The sequence below is a fragment of the Ursus maritimus genome, unplaced genomic scaffold (assembly GCF_017311325.1).
Source record: "Ursus maritimus isolate PB19 unplaced genomic scaffold, ASM1731132v1 scaffold_14, whole genome shotgun sequence".
Lineage (NCBI taxonomy): Eukaryota > Metazoa > Chordata > Mammalia > Carnivora > Ursidae > Ursus > Ursus maritimus.
Genome location: NW_024423786.1, coordinates 50,072,244 through 50,091,976, shown reverse-complemented (window position 1 = coordinate 50,091,976; position 19,733 = coordinate 50,072,244). Strand labels below are relative to the sequence as shown.

At 53.0% G+C, this 19,733-nt stretch overlaps 1 protein-coding gene and 1 long non-coding RNA gene across 4 annotated transcripts; one reads left to right on the top strand and one right to left on the bottom strand.

Annotated features, from left to right (window-relative positions):
* Positions 1-4,478: 4,478 nt before the first annotated feature.
* Positions 4,479-5,505, bottom strand: LOC121102547. 2 transcript variants are annotated; one of them, XR_005834629.1, is made up of 3 exons: positions 5,364-5,505; positions 5,061-5,134; positions 4,479-4,887 (listed from the first exon to the last, which is right to left on the bottom strand). It is a non-coding gene; the product is annotated as an uncharacterized LOC121102547 (long non-coding RNA). The 2 variants fall into 2 exon arrangements; XR_005834628.1 differs by lacking the exon at positions 5,061-5,134 and having other exon boundaries at positions 5,364-5,501.
* Positions 5,506-5,672: 167 nt separating this feature from the next.
* On the top strand, positions 5,673-12,412 carry MRPL4 (mitochondrial ribosomal protein L4). Of its 2 annotated transcripts, none has more exons than XM_008708093.2 (9): positions 5,673-5,769; positions 5,855-5,921; positions 6,008-6,158; positions 7,883-7,934; positions 8,944-9,061; positions 9,978-10,084; positions 10,203-10,312; positions 10,392-10,468; positions 11,574-12,412. In XM_008708093.2, the coding sequence occupies exons 1-9, from the start codon at positions 5,713-5,715 to the stop codon at positions 11,717-11,719; spliced, it is 885 nt and encodes a 294-aa protein (XP_008706315.2). In that variant the 5' UTR covers positions 5,673-5,712; the 3' UTR covers positions 11,720-12,412. The 2 variants fall into 2 exon arrangements, with proteins under 2 accessions (XP_008706315.2, XP_008706316.2); XM_008708094.2 differs by lacking the exon at positions 11,574-12,412 and adding an exon at positions 10,564-11,567.
* Positions 12,413-19,733: the final 7,321 nt, after the last annotated feature.

Sequence of the window (19,733 nt, the reverse complement as noted above, 5' to 3'; positions counted from 1 at the left end):
TCCCTGCACATCTGCAGCAGATACAGTCTCGGCCCTTCCAGAGCTTTCTCTGGATGAGGGAGGCAGCAGTTAGGGGAGCGGGGCACGTCAGAGGCCCACTTCTCAGCAAGCTCACCCCAGCATAAATAATAAAAGCTGACTCATATGTAATGCGCTGGTTACTGTCAGAAGCTGGCAGGAGCTCCCTCAACTAGCATGGATAGACAAACGGCAGGGCACCCTCACACAGAAAACCACGCGGATATAATATTGGTGACCCCGAGTTCCAAAAGTAAGGCGCTAGTGACGTGGATGAATGCCCAATGCATTGTAAGGAGGGAAAGTAGCCAGACACAAAAGGCTACGTACTGGATGATTCCATTTTTATGACATTCTAGAAAAGGCCAAACTAGAGGGATGGTGAACAGACCAGTGGACAGAGGGAGGAACTGACTCTGAAGGGCACAGTGAGCAGATTTTTGGTGATGAAATAATTCTATATCTTGGTTGTGATGGTGGTTACATGACCATGTATGTTGGCGAGAGCTTGAAGAACTGTACCCAGAAAAGGGAAGAGATATGTTATTTAAATTGTATCTTAAAAAAATAAATTATGGGGGGCGCCTGAGTGGTGCAGTCGTTAAGCATCTGCCTTTGGCTCAGGGCGTGATCCCAGCATTCTGGGATCGAGCCCCACATCAGGCTCCTCCGCTGGGAGCCTGCTTCTTCCTCTCCCACTCCCCCTGCTTGTGTTCCCTGTCTCGCTGGCTGTCTCTCTCTGTCAAATAAATAAATAAAATCTTTTAAAAAATAAAATAAAATAAAATAAATTATATCTTAAAGCAAACAATACACAAATGCCTCCCAGCTGCCTTACAGCAGTCAGGGTCTACACTGGGAAATCCACATGTCTCCAACAGAGGAGATTTAGGGCCGGGGTTGGTTACATAGATGAGAAACCGAAGTTGGGGAAGGGGTTACTTAGACTATTAAAAAATCAGCAAATAGGGAGGTCATGCCCAGTGGGAGATGTTGCCAGAGCAGATGGAGAGAAATACCCTAGCTCCCCCTATTTTCCTGCCCTCCAGTCGGCCTTCAGTGCCTGCCATTGGCTAAATTTGGGCAGAAGCCAGCGGGCAAGAGGATGGCCCATGCAAGGGTCAGTCCCTCGCCATGCAGCAGGGCAGAGCACGGAATGGATCCTCGGAAGGTACCTAGGCCCAAGGCCGACAAAAACCATGTGAGGGCAGGGTAATTACACTCCCATTTTACAGAGGAGGAAACTGAGGCCTGGGGAGCCATGTGCCCTGCCCCAGGGGGTTCGAGCCCTTTTTTCTGCTCTACTTCCCATCTGGGCTGAACCTAAGGGAACTAAAGGGAATGGAAATGTCTATGTAAATCAGGCCCACCCCCAGGGGCTCTGGGGCTGATGCAATGGGAGACTCCTCGTCCTCATGCTTGGTGAGCAGAGCTGCAAAAAATTCAAGCAGATGTTCTGTCAGGGATGAGGGAGCAGCTCTCCCCAGTAGGTCAGCGCCCCTGGTTAAGCCTGCACCCACGCCCCGTACCTCGTATCCGAGGGCTGTCCCCAGTATTCCATCCTTGACCTCTGGCCTTTGTGAAAACCCTTGCACAGTGATGGGGGACTAGAAAAGGCCAGACGTTGGGGGGTCCTCCAGCTTCCGATGTCTCCTCCCTAAATTGCTATCATGCCCATGGTCGGCAGAGATCTTCTCTGGGCTGCAAGGCTGACATTTGCCACGCACCACTGGGGACAGAGGTCACCTGCGATTGAGCCTTTGATCCACAGGAGAGGGCTAGACACATCAACCTTTGAACTCCACCCTGGCTTGGGCCAAAATGGTCAAACTTTGAGCCTTTCAGTATGCAGGTCTCAAGGTCATTACCTCCCTTTCATTAAGGCTCGCTGGCAATCAATATGCTGGTGGAGGAGTCCTGGGCAAACTTCTTTCTCTACATCCCATTCGTTCAATTACTATGTACTGAGAACCTACTGGGTGCCTGGCAAGGGATCCCAGCAAGAAATAAGGACCCCGTCCTCTAGGAGCTGATGTTCTAGTGGAAGAGGCAATCAAGAATCAAGATAAATCAATAAATAAGAATGACATCATCTGTTAGAATGCGGTAAACGTGCTAGAAACAATGATTCCAGGAAGGCATATGAAGAATATGGGGTAGGAAGGGAACAGTGACTTTAGACCCAGTGTCAGCTGAGAAGGTGACATTTGAATGAAGACCTGAAGGAGGTGAGGGAGTGAGTCATGCAGATATTTAAGGGGGAGAGGTCCAGGCAGAGAGAAGCACCAGTGCAAAGACCCTGAGACTGACATGGGATTGACCAGTGCTGGTGAGAAGACCAGTGTGGCCTGACCACAGAGTAATAAAGGAAGAAGGTGGGAGGAGGTGAGGACAGGCCTCGCAAGGCCTTGTGGGCTCCAGTGAGGACTTTGGCTTTTGCTCAGAGTGAAATGAGACACGGAGGGTTCTGAGCAGATGAGGGATGTGATCTGACTCAGGTGTTTACAGGCTCCTTCCGTGGAGGGAAAAAGACTGCGGGGAGTGAAGATGGAAGGAAAAGAGAACTCCGATCCTTCACTAAGCTCAGTAGGGGAGGGTTCATGTATGTCCCACTTACATGGATAAGGAGACCAGACTGAAAGTGCTAACCAGTTGTCCAGGGATACTGAGCCACTTAGCGGCACCCCCTAGATTTGAACACGTGTCTATGTTAATACAGCGTCATTGGGCAAATAATCTTCCTCTTCTTCTTCTCCTTCTTCTCCTTCTTCTTCTTCTTCTTCTTCTTCTTCTTCTTCTTCTTCTTCTTTTTTTAATTTATGTGCCCGTGACATCAGGGGGCTAGAGATCTTGAGACCCAGGAGACAAAGGGAGGGCTTTCTCTCTTTCTGGTAATACCCCTGCAACAGGATGATGAGCAAAGGAATTCACTCCAGAAACATGTGTTGAGTCCCTACTGTGTTATAGTCGCTATCCTGGGTACTGAAGCTACAGCAGGGAAGGAGACTGAGCAAATTTCTGTCCTGGGGGAGTTTATATTCTAATAGGGGAGACAGACAAAAAAGCATCAAAAACCAGGAAATTACATAGGATGTTAGAAGATAAATACTGGGGCACCTGGGTGGGTTGGTCGGTTGAGCATCTGCCTTTGGTTCAGGTCATGATCCCACAGTCCTGGGATCCAGTCCCCTGTTGGGCTTCCTGCTCAGTGGGGGGAGTCTGCTTCACCCTCTGCCCTTCCCCCTGCTCGTGCTTGTTCCCTCTCTCTCTCTCTCAAAAATAAATGAATAAAATCTTAAAAAAAAAAAAAAGAAGATAAATACTGATGGGGGGAAGACAGGATAAGCGGGTCAGAAGGGCCAGGAGTGGGGATTGCAATTTTGAATAGGGTGGTCAGGACAGGTCAGGAGGTGACAATTTGAACAAAGAATTGAAGGAGGTGAGACATAGAGCCATGTGGAGCTCTGGGAAAAGTATGTTCCAGGCAGAAGAAACAACAGTGCAAAGGCCCTGAGGTGGGTTCAACTTAAACGAATGAGTTGCCATCAGGAAGGTCCAGCCACTCCCGATTCCTGCCGCTCTCTCCCCACTTCTGGCCTTTGCAACTCTGTTCTCAGTCTGGAACACCTTTTCTCCTCTGAACAAACTCCTGATGGACCTTCAAACCTTAGTTCTCAAGTTACAGCCTCAGGGAAGTCACCTCTGAGACCCCTGCCCTTAGAGGTTAAGAGTTCTTCCCCTGGGTTCCCACATACACTGTAGGCCTCCCTTCCCCTAATTATTTTTTTTTTCTTTTTTAAGATTTTATTTATCTATTTGTCAAAAAGAGAGAGTGCACGCTGGGGAGCACAAGCAGGGGGAGCAGCAGGTAGAAGGAGAAGCAGGCTCCCCACTGAGCAAGGAGTCCGATGCTGTACTCCATTCCAGGACACTGGGATCCTGACCTGAGCCGAAGGCAGACGCTTAACCGACTGAGCCACCCAGGCGCCCCTTTCCCCTAATCTGACTCCTCAACCTTCTGCACTGCACTGTATCTCAATGTTGTCTGCCGGATTTACCTACGCAGGACCAGTAGGTGCCTAATAAATCATTAAGCAAGTGCTATTCCATCCTTTGCTGCATGATATCCAAACTTCCTGGCACAGGACAGACTTGTAAATCTGCCTATAAAATCATAAACTGGTTCTGGGAGGAGACGCATAGCTGGTTGTGGTGGTGGCTTTTGGGAGGCAAACAGGGAGGGGCAGGATCAGAGACTGGAGGAGACACTTCACTCCAGTTTATACTTTTGTAGTTGTTGAAATTTTCTTTACCGGGTGTGTGAATTACCTACACAAACATAAAATGAATAAATAAAATTCTGCAACATAAAGGATTGAAAGACCTTTCTAAATTGCAGATTGGGTGGGGTTCAAATACCATCCACAATTATTCTAGCAGGGATAGGATACACAATGAAATGCACTGTAAATTTTTATTAATACTACACAAAAATATCCATGTTATATATCAGATGCAAAAAAAAAAAAAAAAGCACCCACATCTTTAGTAGGTATTCAAGTCCTCCAGGGTTCACCCCTTCCCTGCCTCGGCTCTTGACTTGTTTTGATGACAAAACTCACCTTCAGTAACAATAATAACAATAACAATAATAATAATACCACTAAAGTGTTCACTTTGTGCTAGGCATGACTTCTCACGATCTCTCCATTTTCCAGTTGAGGAAACTGAGTTTGGCTCCCAGACCACGTCCTAGGTCACTAAACTCCTGGTCCAGGCCAGCCAGGTGATCAGGCTCGGCGAAGCAGCGAAGGCTGCTATGGGTTCATGACGCCCTCTGGAGGCCGCGCGGGGAACGTGGCAAATAACCTAACAAGGAATATTTGGATTTCAGTTGTAAGGGTGAGAACGAGGGAAGCAACCCAGGGTCTGGGGACTCCCCACTTTGCACTGTTTTCGGCGAGCGGTCTGAGAGGGGACAGAACCCTGTCTAGGAGGCGGAGAAGACACAGACCTACTCTGTGGTTTGAGGGGAAACATACCCTCTGCCTTGGGGGATATGAGAGGCACGGTCCCACAGGCTCAATACTAAGGGCTTTCTGCAGGAGACGAGGCCCTGCACGTAAACAAACACACAAAACCACCTTATTGGAAACCGAAAAACCACCGCGGAGGGTCGAAGGAGCCAGATGGGGAGGGGGCGGGGCATGGAGGCGTGACCGACACCAAAAGCGTAACAGATATTGGTCATATTCCCTTAGTTGCCCGCCCCAGAACCGCCCAGCCATAGGCCGGCCACTTTTCCAGACTTAACGCTCATTGGCTGAACGAGGAGCGTGCCTTACCGCCATGGAGGTCTCATTGGCTGGATTCCAGCACAGGCTCTTTGGGGGCGGGACCCAGAAAAAAAAGCAGGGTCTAAGGAAGGGGCGCGGTTTCTTGCGGCAAGGTTGCGTGTTTCCAGGTGTCGCAGGGGGTCCTTTAGGCCGGGCGTGAAATTTGGAGCCGGGGGGTTAGTCTTGGGGCGGAGATGGAGGCACGCTGGGCCAGGCTCCGCCGACTTCTCTCTTGCACACTCGGCTTTCCAGCGCCGATCCGAGTGGGGTGGGCGGTGTCGCGGGCGTGATGTCATCGCTAGGCGCCGCGCAGAGCCCGAAGGAGCCTTGACCTCTCCGCGTGGGGAGCCGCGCGACAATGCTGCAGCTAGTACGGGCTGGGGTGCGGGCCTGGCTTCGGCCCACGGGCTGCCGGGTGAGGCCGGGGACTGGGGACGGGTCCGGAGGAAAAAGGTTGGAGGTTCCGGGGGTCGTTTCTCACTCTCGTCCACCGTTTATAGGGCTTGAACGCGCTGACGGAAGAGGCAGTACCCCAGGCGGCGAAGCCAGAGTCAGTAGCTAGCGCGGGTGAGGTTGCCAGGGTCGCTGTAGGAGGGGCGGCAACCGGGAGCCCTGACGCTCGGCCCTGACCCCCGATCTCCCGATCGCTTCAGGCCCCCAGGCGCCCGTGCTGCGCAGGTGCGAGCTCCCGGTCCCCGCGCCGCGGCGTCCGGTGCAGGCCTGGGTGGAGTCGCTGCGGGGCTACGAGCAGGAGCGCGTGGGTCTGGCCGAGCTGCACCCTGAAGTTTTCTCCACAGCGCCCAGGTGAGTGGGAGTGAAATGGTGAACTGAGTGCCAGAGGGAGGAGGAGTGGGCGTACGGAATCAGGATGACCTGGGCTTGAGCCTCAGCTTCTTCACCTGCCAAACGGGGATGATGGTTTTCCCTGCTACAGGGTTATGTGAGGTTGAGATCCAAGAGTTAACATCCTCAAAGAGTTAAGGACGCAAAACTCCGGAGCCTGAGTGACCGAGTTCAAACCCTGCCTTCCCTCTTGTGTCTGCATTCTGTCAAACCTCAAGAGGTTGCTGTGTTGATGAAATGAGTTAATTCTGGCACCTAATAAGTTCTGTAGATATGTTGATTATGGTTGCTATTACTGAGTTTTGAAAAAATAAGCACTAACAATGGTTCAGCCCTTACTTTGTGCCTGGCATAGCCTAGCCTATTTGCCTTTTGGTTAAGTAAATCCTTATAGCACCCCTAGGATAGGGTTTAGTTATTCTTGCTTTGTAGATAAAGAAACTGAGCACAGATAGGTTAAGAAATTTGCTCAAGGTCACACAGCTCGTAAGCTTTAGAGCCAGGATCTCAACCTTATGTGGGCCAACTCCTTGGGCTGGCTTATCGCTTGCCAAGGCATAGGATGCCCCTCAAGTGCATCGTATCTGGCACATAATAAGTGCTGTTAATTTATTACTATTACTGATATTGGCATGGTTTGCCCACTGCTTTTACTAGTCCCAATCTAGTAGAGAGTGACAAAAGAAATTTAAAGCAACATATTTTGTTTATTCTGTGAATAACTTACGAAGCATCTGCCACGTACCAGATTCCATTCTAGGTGTTGGGAATTCAGCAGTGAATGAGCACCAAGGTTGCTGATGTTGCTTACAGTCTCGAGCAGGGGTCCGCAAACCTTCTGTAAAGGGCCAGATAGTAAATATTTTAGGCTTTACAGGCTATCATGTCGCCATGGCAACTACTCCTCTCTGCTGATGTAGCACAAAAGCAGCCATAGGCAGTCTGTAAGCAAAAACACGGTTGTGTCCCAGTAAAACATATTTACAGAAACAGGCAGCAGGCCAGATTTGGCCTGCTAGCCATAGTAGCTTGCCAACCCCTGGCAAGCTACCCGGCAGGCATGTCCAACACAGCCATATAATGTGAATCCTGCGTGTAATTTACATTTTGCTAGTAGCCAGGTTTAAAAAAAAAAAAGTAGGAAGAAACAATCTATTTTATTTAACCTGATATATCTAAAACAGTGTCATTTCAGCATGGGGCAGTGGCCACATTTCAGGTGTTCAACAGCCACACATGTGGCCGGTGTCTCCCGACTAGGAGGGTAGTGCAGGGCCGGAGAGGCAAACCAGCCCGTGAAGAAGGTGGCAAGGAGTAAGTCTGTAATGGTAGGAAGAGAGTAAGGTGCCGTGAGAAGGAGGAAGAGGTGGCTTTCTTCTTAGCAAGGAGGCTCCTCTCGGAGGTGTTGTTTGGGGCTGAGAGCTGCTGGCTGAGGAGAAACCNNNNAGCTGGGGAAGAGCGTTTCAGGCAGAGGGAACAATGAGCGCAAAGGCATGGAGGCTGGACCCTGTTTCACAGCATGGAAACAGAGTGGGCATGGCGGTGGTATGAGATGGGGCAGAGAAGTGGGGGGCAGATCAGACAGGGCCCTGGAACTGGACGGGAGGAGCCCCTGTTTTCATCTGGTGAGGTGGGGAGGGCTTCAGTTGGACGTAGGCCTTTCACGGCCTCTTCTTTCTCCGTAGGTTGGATATCTTGCACCAGGTTGCCACCTGGCAGAAGAACTTTAAGAGAATTGTGAGTATCCGAGGGGGGTGAGGTTGGCAGAAGGAGGCAGAGAAAGCTGCTCGGTTTGTCTTCTCTGGACTGCTCGGCTCGGGCCTTATCTTCTCTCTTCTGAACCGTTCACTGATGGGTGACTTGCCAGGTGTTTTCTGAACGCCCGCCTTGCATTAGGCATTGTGCTAGTGGACAAGACAGGCAAGATCCCTGCCCTTAGGAAGCTCGTAGTCTAGGTGGAGAGGTGAACATGAATCAAGTAGGCAAGCCTATAAACACATGACTGGGGGAGTTGTCCCAGAGAAAAAGAGACATTTAACCTCAGGTGTGTAGTAGGTGCTAACTAGGCTAAGGGGGCAGTGGGGCTAGGGTAGAGGTGGTGGGAACAGCACATGCAAAGGTCCTGTGGCAGGGACAGCAGGGAGCTTAGTGTGACCACAGAGGTCAGCAGGAGCAGTGGTGAGTAGTTTAGATTTTTTGCCAAGTGCATCGAAGAAGCCATTATCAATCGGGGTCTCTCTGCTTTCCATCTGCTTACCTCAGAAGTCCAGTGAGTCCTCCCCTAGCTCACACCCTCCCTGGCTTACCACGGCCCTAGGAATGAAGTCTTCAGCCTGGCATGCGAAGTCCGTTGTCATCTCCCCACCCCATACCTCTCCCTGATTTTCTCTAGCCTCTATACACGTTTCCCCACACAACACTTTCCTTTCCGTTGCCACCACATTAAAATCATTCAAAAAATACTGAGTGCCTACTCTGTGCCAGGCAGCAGAGCCCCTGCCTTTCTGAGGCTGACGTTCTGGAGTGGACGAGGGAACTCTCGATTTCTTTATCCTTCTCTCCCTCCCACAGTGCTGCGTGGTTGTCCTGCTGGAGCCCTAATCTCTGTGCCTCCCGTTGTCGGGCTCCCCAGTGGCAAGCGCCCACTGCCCAGCTCACTGCTGTATTCCCAGGCCTGGGCCCTTTCAGCCGTGACAGCATCTGCCTCGGGAACCCGACCGTCCATCTCCTCCCTTTGTACCCGCAGAGCTATGCCAAGACCAAGACTAGGGCCGAGGTACGGGGTGGAGGCCGGAAGCCTTGGCCACAGAAAGGCAGTGGGCGTTCCAGGCATGGCAGCATCCGCTCCCCGATCTGGCGAGGAGGTGAGCGAGGAAGGGAGGGAGGGGTCCTGGGGGTGTCTTCACACCCATCTGGTGTGATAGCTCGTCAGCCCCATTCCTTCTACCTGGGCAGGGGCAGCAGGACTCCGGCCCCCAGACCTCACTACCCATGTGCGGGTCCGAGATTGGAGAGTCGTCCACTTTCCCAGCCCCCGCCAGCTCTGGCCTTAGCCTCTCTCATCAGACTGTGGCCGCAGCCCCTTTTGGCCCTGACTCCCGTCTCACCTTTCCTGGACCACCCTTCACACAGCGCCCAGAGTGCTTTTCCTAAGCCTCCAGGCGGCTCCTACAGGGTTTTTGGGAAGTCTGAGCTCCTTACCTTGGCATTCCAGGCAGTGGTGCCTACAGACTGCCACCCCCGCCCCCCGCCCCCCCCTTGTTCCTCCACATCCTCTCTGACCACACAGCTGATTCAATGTCCTCTCCCTGGCTAACTCTTCTCATCCTTAGCATGTGTTTGGGCTGTGCCTCCTCCAGGAAACTCTCCCTGACCTCCTTTGGGTCCCCAGCCCCTAACAACTCCTTGTGCCACCCCAGAAAGACAGCCCTGATCTCCTCTGCAATTGAACCTCTGTCTGAATATGAATGACACGAGGACAGGAATCGTGCCCATCTTGTTCCCTGCTGCAGCCCCGGGGCCCAGCGGAGGGTGGACACGCAGGTAGACGGTCCTCACTCAGGGTTTGACGGCCGAGGACATTGAGGCCCAGTGAGGCAAAGACACCGTCCTGGGGAATGCTGGGTCCAGCGTCCCCTCTCTGTCCCTCCCTGAGGCCCTGTCCTCTTTGCTGATTCACTTTCCCTGCTGACAGCCTCTGTACACCAGCCACTGTGACAAATTTCTGATCCCCACACCCAGCTGGGGTCCTCAGCTGTCCACACACCTCTGTCTCTGCAGGAGGCATTGCCCATGGCCCCCGGGGCCCCACGAGCTACTACTACATGCTCCCCATGAAAGTGCGGGTGCAGGGCCTCAAGGTGGCGCTGACCGTCAAGCTGGCCCAGGTACAGGCCTGATCCCGCCGGGAGCCACCGGCGTCGGGGGTGTGGGCTGTGGGGACTGGAGAGCCCAGGCAGCTCCTGGGGGCCGTTGGGGGCTCAGACTGTCCTTTCTTCCTAATAGGATGACCTGCACATTGTAGACTCCCTGGAGCTGCCGACCTCCGACCCCCAGTACCTGACTGAGCTGGCCCGCTACCGCCGCTGGGGGGACTCCGTGCTCCTTGTGGACTTGTGAGGGCGCGGGGCAGAGCAGGGGTGGGGGCGCTGGGTGCTGTCCTCTGCGGTGTTCACCTCCTGGCCTCCATTCCAGAGCCCACGACGACATGCCTCAGAACATCGTAGCAGCTGCTTCTGGGCTCAAGACCTTCAACCTTATCCCGGCTGTCGGTGAGCAGAGGGCCCCGGTTCTCCCCCCAGGTCCCCAGCGGTCCATGGGCCAATTCAAATTCTATACCTGCCACTCGGTACCCTCCTCAACGCAGCCCTCAGCTTGCCCAAACAGAGCATCGGGAAAATGCCATCCTTGAAGAAAGGCTCTGTCCAAGCTCGGGTCTCAGTGCCACACACGGAGTGAGTGGAAGGGCTGCTGGCTGTCCTCATCTGGCTCCCCACTTAGAGAGGCTGGGAGGTGGGATCCAGCCTGGCTTGGGCATGTCACACCCATCACCACATTGACTAATCCCTAGAGCTCTTTCTCGGCTCCTGATTGCACGACTGACTTCCTCTGGACAGCTATACCTGGGGGTCTCAGGGACACCTTGGGACCTCAGAACACCTTCCTTCCTGTGGCTCAGGCCCCAGACCATGCTCTCACCCTCCACTCGTCTGTTAGCTCACCCTGTCAGCTCTGACTTTAAACATATCGGGAATTCCACCACTTCTTACCCCCCGCACCCCCATCTCCCTCCTGCCCCTGTCCCTGGCTCCTGCTCTATTCTGCAGTCTGTTCTCCCCACCACGGCCACCAGAGGGCGCGCGTGAGCACACGCATCCCAGCGTGTCCCTCCTCTGCCCACAGCCCTCTGCAGTTCCCACCTCCCTGAGTCAAAGCCCAAGTTCTTCCTGAAGCCCACAAGATCCTGTACACCCGGCCCCATCCTCTCCCTGCGCTCGCTGCCTCCTCCTGTCCCGCTCACTTGCTAACTGCAGCCACAGGCCTCCTGCAGTACATTCATGCCTCTGCTGTGCTTAGGGGCTGTCTGTCCCCCAGGAGTGGGAGGTGGGAATCCCAGCCCCAGCGCAGGGCAGAGCCAGCCACGCAGGAGGCTGTCAGTCAGAAGCTGAGCTGAGGATCATCCCTTGCCCAGGGTCTTGGCATCAGTGAACAGCTGAGCCGGGGTTTGAACCTAGCCTGCAAGATCCGTGAGCCCATGCCGGACCACAGTGTGTCTCTAGTAGGGGAATACGGGGAGGGCGTTGCTTCCTCGAGGAGGAAAAGGGGCCCCAGATACGGTAGGCAGCCCAGCTGGACTGGCTCTCACCCCACTCCCAGGCCTGAACGTATACAGCATGCTCAAACACCAGACCCTGGTCCTGACCCTGCAGACCGTCGCCTTCCTGGAGGAGAAGCTGCTCTGGCATGACTCGCGTTACACGCCCCTCTACCCCTTCCGCCTGCCCTACCGCGACTTCCCCTGAGCCCCAGTTGCCCTCTACCTGGACCCCTCTGTGCTGGGTGCCTGCGCAGAGCCAGGCCGAGCCCCCGACGGGCTCAGGAGGCTCGTGCCCATCCTGTGAGGGCAGAGCGGCACTGCGGAACCCCCTCATCTCCGTGTGGCCGCGCACAGAGTGGCCAAGCGGGCGTCACTACCAGGAAGGAGCAACTCAGCAGAGAGCCGGACTGAACTCTGGCCCAAATTTTCTCTTTCATTTTTTAAGATGAATCTTATTTTTAAATCAAAGAAGAGAAACAGAACAGCTCATTGCCATTTTGTAAATAATTCCACCTAGCAAAGCAAGCTCTTTCCTCAGTGCTAGGTGCTGCTGGGTACCTCTGTCCTCAAGGGGCCACCTGAGGGCTGTTTATAGCAATGACCCACAGTCAGCTTCCCCAGGATGAGTCAGACCCCAGGAGCGTGCAGAGGAGCGGGGGCACCGCTGTCCCTAGGAACCCACTCCCGGTGCCTCCCCACTGCCAAGCACTGTCCCCGAGAATTCACATCCCTGAGGGGCTCGTGTTGCCATTGGCCATGGCCCTGCAGGCCAGGCAGGGGATTCGATTCTACAAACAGGAAGGGTAAACCTGAGCTTTCATCATTATGATTTCCCCGAAGCAGAGTCTGATTCCCTGTGGTCAATAAATGAGCAAATAAACACATTTTTTTAAAACACTGAAATGGTACCCGAATTCTTGAGCCTGCTGATATCCACTCCGCAAGCTAATTTTCTTGTAATAGTCCTAACACAGACTGTAACGTGGCCAACGTGGTCACTATAATGTGACTTTAAGGAAAGGTCAGCCAGAACTGACATCTGCATGTGTCGGTCTAGCCAAGGCCAGGGGGCCACAGTGACCAACCAGGGGCTAGACTGCCCCTTGCCAAAAACATCTCTGGAATGCATCTCTGGGGAGTGCCTTCAGAGCTCATAGCACATTCTCGGAAAATCCTCACAGATATAAACTTTAATCCCTTAAAGCACCAGATTTGACTAAGTAAAAAAGCCATTTGGAGCCTGTAGTAAGAAGGGGTGCAGAGGGTGGGTGGGAAATGTCGCTTGGACTAAAGCCAAACTGTTGCCTACCTCTCCCTGTGCTGCTCACTGGCCACATGGGGACAAAAGGCTTAGAGGAAGACCCAGCCGTTCTGAGCACCCAGACTAGTCCAGATCGTCGTATCTAGAAGTAAGACTGCCTAGTTGTCCACCTCACAGCAGTCAGGAAACAACGAGGCCAACTCCCACAGACTTTACAAAGAAATGTGTCACAACCTGCTCGACCATACTGGAAACCCGCAGCCAGACCAAGAATGAAAAGAGACATTAGAAAAAAATGATCTGACGGGTGCCTGGGTGGCTCAGTCGGTTAATCATCCAACTCTTTTTTTTTTTTTAAGATTTTATTTATTTATGTGACACAGAGACAGCCAGTGAGAGAGGGAACACAGCAGGGGGAGTGGGAGAGGAAGAAGCAGGCTCCCAGCAGAGGAGCCCGATGTGGGACTCGATCCTGGAACGCCAGGATCACGCCCTGAGCCGAAGGCAGCCACCTAACGACTGCGCTACCCAGGCGCCCCCAGCATCCAACTCTTGATGTAGGCTCGGGTCATGATCTCGGTCATGGGATCGAGTCCTGTGTCAGCTCTGTGTTCAGTGGGGAGTCAGCTGAAGATTCTCTCTCTCCCCTTCCCTCTGCCCCTCCCCCCACTCAGGAGCACACACTCTCGCTCTCTCAAATAAATCTTAAAGAAAAGGATGATCTGATAACTAGAATGTGCTTTCCAATATCGGGGGCGGGGGGGGGCGGTGTGTGTATGAGTTTCCTAGGGCTGATTCAACCGAGTACAGCAGCCTGGGTGGCTGAAACAACACAAGTGTATCATCTCATGGTCCAAGAAGCTAGAACTCAGGATCAAGGTGTTGGCAGGGTTGGTTCCTTCTAAAGCTTCGAGGGAGACTCCGTCCCATCCCTCTCCCCTGGCTTCTGGTGGTTTGCTAGCAATCCTTGGCATTACTGGGCTCGTGGTCACCCCAAGGTATGCCCCCGTCTTCGAATGGCAACGTCCCCGTGTACATGCCTGTGTCCAGATTTCCCTTTTCCATAAGGACACCGGTCATAGTGGGTTAGCTGCCCCCCCCACCTGCCCCAATAACCTCATCTTACTCATTCACAGGGCTGGGGGGTTAGCACTTTTATTTTTTTCTTGCTGGGGGCGGGGGGACCAGTTGATCCCATGACAGGGTGTAAGGGGAGAGAAGGAACGAGATCAGCCACGAGAACCGTGGAAACTAGCATGTGTGTCTTCATCGTGTATCCTCTGTGCTGTGTTCGAAATTCTCTAGAATAAGCCCTTTTAAAAAGAGAGAGATGAGCAAAGACATTTCTTCGTTGGAGCTATTGCTACCCACAAGTCCTTCTCCCACCCGCTTGGACATGGACTGACCCAGACAGAGCCCAGAGAGGTAGGGCACTTTGCAGTCAGCCATTCAAGGCAGGAGACCCAGGACTTGGGCTGAATCTGGCTGAAGAAAGCGAAAGCAAATCCAGCCACTCGGAGGGTGAGAGGCAGGCGGCTCTGATGGTAGGGCCAAGGTGTCTGCTTACTGGTGGTCAGCGTGGAGGCCCCCTGGGTGGGGCTGAGGGAAGAGTCCCGACCCAGACCAAAGATCCCACCGCTCCAAGGGGTCTCTAGAAAAGAAAGCCTCAGAGCCCCCCAAAACACATATCCACCAAATCTCCCAGGGGTGCCACCTTAACGCACTGCCGGGCCATCCAAGCGGGTAAAGCCCTAGCCCAGGAGGAACTGCCCTGTCCCCTGTCCCCTCTTTCCCGCTCCTGGGCAGGAGGGACTCCAAGGCTAGTGAGAGGGGGTAAGGCAGACAGAAAGAAGGTCACCAGCAGAGAGACCAGGCCCTTCTTCACCGACGCCTCTAGCCTGGCGAGGCCTGACCCGGGGCTCCCCTCCAACATCAAGTCAAATGCAGAGACGAGAATATGATACTGACTTGGCCCTGAGTCCTGGGCAGACTTCTCAGCCAGGGGTGGGCAAGATTCCAGCAGAGAATAAAGGGGTGGAAGGAGAAGCAAAGTTCTGTTTTGACGGTCTCGTAAACAACATGAATTTTGCTTTACCCCCTAGGATGGCCAGGATGAACGGTGACGCCAGCATGAACCACATCTGTGGGAACACCGAGCAAGTCTGAGGGGGAGATTCTGAGAGCTGGATCCTAGTGAAACAGACAAATCCTGACGACTGCTACCTGCTCTCGCTCTGCACTTGCCAAGCACCGCACACAAACCAGGTTAGTGACCTCTCACATCCAGCCTTTGAGGTCTGTGTTACCATCCCATTCTTTAGCTGAGACCGTGGAGACGCACCTGGGGGGGATGTGGTTTGCTCGAGATCACAGCTCACGGCGGGGGTTCTCAGCATCCTTGACACCTGCTGTCCCACGCACTCTCCCCCGCCCCCGCCAGCTGCCTCCGCTGCGGGGCTGTGCTGGGCTTGTCTGCTGGGCAGCTCAGAAGGACGGGGCGGGGGGAGGGGGGCGGGCAGCAGGGGCCACAACGACATACCACCCGCTAGGACGGCAATAATAGTAGTAATCATAAAACAGAAAATCGGCATTGATGAAGATGTGGAGAAACTGGAAGTCTTGCATGCTTCTACGTGGCTGGTGGGAAAGTAAAATGGCACAGCTGCTGCGGAAAACAGTCTAGGGGCGCCTGGGTCGCTCAGTCAGTTAAGCGTCTGTCTTTGGCTCAGGTCATGATCCCAGGGTCCTGGGATCGAGCCCCGCATCAGGCCCCCTGCTCAGCGGGGAGACTGCTTCTCCCTCTCCCTCTGTTACTCTCCCTGCTTGTGCTCTCTCTCTGTGTCAAATAAATACATAAAATCTGGAAAGAGAAGGAAAGAAAGAAAGAAAGAAAGAAAGAAAGAAAGAAAGAAAGAAAGAAAGAAAGAAAAAGAGAGAAAGAAAGAAAGAAAGAAAGAAAGAAAGAAAGAAAGAAAGAAAGAAAGAAAAAGAAAGAAAGAGAGAAAGAGGAAGGAAGGAATAGGAAAGAAAACAGTCTAGCAGTTCCTCCAAAAGTTCCATTTGGAATTACCATATGACCCACCGATTCACTTCTAAGCGTATTCCCAAAAGAACTAAAAAATGTTCATACCAACTTCTGTGCACGAATGTGCGGAGCAGCATGACTCACCGCGGCCAAAAGGAAGAAACAACCCAGATGTCCGTCGACTGACAGACGGACCCAAGAGATGTCCTCTCTGCATACCAGGGAATATTATCCAGCTATGAAGAGAAATTGAGTACGACCCAAATAACTGCAAACAGGGACTGGAAATAAAAGAAAAAAGAAAACGGACTGGAGCAGACACCTGTATGCCAGGGTTCGCGGCGGCATTATTCACAATCGCCAAAAGGTGGAAACAACTCACGTGACCACCAGTTGATGAATGGGTAAACGAACTGTGATACATTGTTACAGTGGAATCTTATTCGGCCATAAACAGGAAAAAGTGCTGAGAGATACTACACCATGGACGAACCTTTTTTTTTTAAGATTGTATTTATTTATCTGACAGAGAGAGCAAGCACAGCAGGGGAGGCGGCAGAGGGAGAGGGAAAAGCAGGCTGTCCATGGAGCAGGGAGCCCGATGCCGGGCTCGATCCCAGGAGCCCAGGATCATGACCTGAGCCGAAGGCAGACGCTTAACCGACTGAGCCACCCAGGCGCCCCCAGAGTCACAACCTTGAAAAGGCATCTACACCCGCATGCTGCTGCGCCATTATTTACAATACCCAAGACAGGGAGACAACCTGACTGTCCGTCAGTGGATGAAAGTATATATACATACACACAGCGGAGTGATATCTGGCCATAAAAAAAGAAGGCAAGCTTGGTGCACCCATGTGGCTCAGTGAGTTAAGTGTCCAACTCTTGATCTCAGCTCAGTTCTTGATCTCAGGGTTGTGAGTTCAAGCCCCATGCTGGGCTCCACACCCAGTATAGAGCCTACTTTGGAAAAAAAAAAAAAAAAAGGAAATCTTGCCATTTGGTACAACTTTGATGGACCTTGAGGTCATTATGCTCAGTGAAATAAATCAGAGAATGACAAATACTGTATGCTCTCACTTACATGTGGAATCTTAAAAAAACATCAACACTTGAATTTATAGTTACGGAGAACACTGGCGGTTGCTAGAGGCAGGGGGTGGGGAAATGGGTGAAGGGGGTCAAAGGCACAAACCTCCAGTTATAAGATAACTAGGTCCTGGGACGCCTGGGTGGCTCAGTCGGTTAAGGATCTGCCTTTGGGTCAGGTCATGATCCCGGGGTCCTGGGATCAAGTCCTGCTTCGGGCTCCTTGCTCAGTGGGGAGCCTGCTTCTCCCTCTGCCTGCTCTGCCTGCCGCTCCCCCTGCTTGTGCTCTGTCTCTGACAAATAAATAAAATCTTTTTTTTTTTTAAAAAGATAAATAGGTCCTGGAGATGTAATGTACAGCCTGGTGACTAAAAACTTTTTAAATAAGTAAATATAAGTAAATGTGAATGAATGAATGAATGAATGAATGAATGAATGAATGAATAAAGTAAGTAAGTACATACGTATGTACTGGGGAGCTGACTTTCCTGGAGTAGCCTCTGCCCAGCTAGGCACAGGACTGGCATAGAGTCTACCCACCTCCGAGTTCCTCAGTGAGTCTGAACCTCAGTGACCCCAACAGGTAACCCCACTAATGCACACCTTTACGGGTGCCCTTCCTGACTCCCCCCCACCCCAGGTGTTTCTTGAGATCACCTCCCAGATAAACTGCCTGAACCCCAAGTTTTGTTTCAGGGTCTACTTTTGGGGAGAACTTATGCTAAAATAGCTGGTAAGTACCAGAGCCTGGATTCAAACCCCAATCTGCTCCTCATCCTGTTACAACCTTGTGGGTGCAATGCTCTGAGAACCTTTTATAGAAATGGTGGAACGGAATTCTGGGATAGAGGAACAGCATGTTGCGAATGCTCAGAGACAAAAGAAGTTCACGGAAGCTGCCAGGAAGGGCAGGGCAGCCATGCCAGAGCTCAGACTGGAGGGAGAGCAGGCACGATGCCATAGAGTGGGATGTGGATACTTCTGCCCTGTGTCCACGGCCTCTGGTCTGCAGTGGGCCCATTTGTTGGCCTGCCCGAGACTGCCTGGCACCCTGAAGGAAGCTCTGCCCTTCCTGGAAGCTTCAGTGAAGGGCTGGGGAGCATCTGTTTTCCTTTTCCTCAAGGAAACACAAAGGGAGTGTAAGACCAGGAGGTGGGTGCACCTCTTGCCAACCTGTTCCCCATTGCTGCCCCATCTTCATCTCAGGAAATGGCTCTCCATCCTCCCAGGGGCTCAGACCAGGACCAACAAGACTTCCTTGACTCTGTTCTGTCCTCATGTCCCAGCAAGTGCAGTAGACCCTGCGACCGAAATGGATGCCAAATCTGACGTCTCCAAATGCCACCGCCCAGTGCAGGCCCCATCATGACTCACCTGGACTAGAGTAGTCACCTCTCTGGCTTCCTGGCTTCCACCCTGTCCTCCCTGCCCCCAGAATACAGCTTCTGCAGTCTCAGGAGGGTGCCTGCAAACACCGGAATCAGGGCTGTCCCTCCTCTGCTCAGAACCTTCCATGGCTCCCACTTCACCGGGAGGAAAAGCCAAAGTCCCCTGCAGGCCGACAAGCCTGCTCTGCGCTATCTCCTTCCTACCCTCCTTTCCTCCTCCTTTCCTTACTGCCATCTAGCCACACTGGCCCCTGGCTGTCCCTACCTCAGGGCCTTTGCACATTCAGTACTTTCTGGCTTGTACACTCCCTCCCTGATATTGTCACAGCTCCTGTGGTCTTTGCTCAAATGTCACCTTCTCAGTCTTTCTCAGAGTACTCTATTTAAAAGTTCATCAACCCTTACATTGCCTATTCCCTCTCCTGTTCTATTTCTCCTCAGCACTGATCACAAGCTAACGCCCCATATATTTTTTGTCTCGTCTGTCCACCCCCGTCCCACTAAAACCATCTCTGCACAGTGGCGAAATTTTTGTCTTTTCTGATCATTGCTGTGTCGCTAGCACACCTGGAAGGATTCTTGGTATACAGCAGGTGCTCAATGAACACTGCACAGTAGGTCGGGAGGCGTGAGAAAGATCGGCGCTTTTATGGCTGCAAGGAGGACTTGGGCCGCGCGGGGGTGCTCGCGGCCCGCGCACTTTCGACTAAGGTCAAGGGACCCACCGTGGAGAGCCCGAGAAAAATCCGCCGGGGGCACCTGAGTGGCTCGGTCGGTAGAGCGTCTGCCTTCCAGTCGGGTCGTGATCTTGGGGTCATAGGATCGAGCCCGGTCTCGGGCTCCCTGCTCGGCGCGGAGTCTGCTTCTCCCTCTCCCTCCCCCTGCTCGTGCTCGCGCTCTCGCGCGCGCTCTCAAATAAATAAATAAAATCTTTCTTGCTCTCAAATAAATAAAATCTTAAAAAAAAAAAAAAAGGAAAATCCGCCGGAAAATACCACCCCCCGCCGACTCCACCCCTCACGGGATTTTCCCAGGCCCTTCGAGGCGCAGCGTGTCCGCGTTCTCACTCTGCCCCTTTGCCCAGGCAGTTCTGGGCGGGAATTCAGCACCCACCACACCCCGCGTAGAAAGATCCCCGTGGAAATTCCTTAGGAATGATCGGGGCGGGGGAAGGGACGTGTTTCTGGCTGATGAGTGACTCTCTGGCCCATCAGGCCCATTCTCCGAAGGAAGGGCCCGAACGTCCCCGGGGGCCCCCTCCCTTCCCCTTCTGCTGCGCGACCTCCCTGGCCCTTCTGAGGTCTCCATGGCGACGCGGCGCGCGCCCCACAACAGGAAGCCTTGGGCGGTGCGGACTGGCGCTGGGAGACCCCAGGGTCCCTAGCCTTGTCGTGGTAGATGCCAAGTCTTGGGGTCACACGCGCAGGCGAGGCCTTGGCGTGGCGGGGGGGGGGGG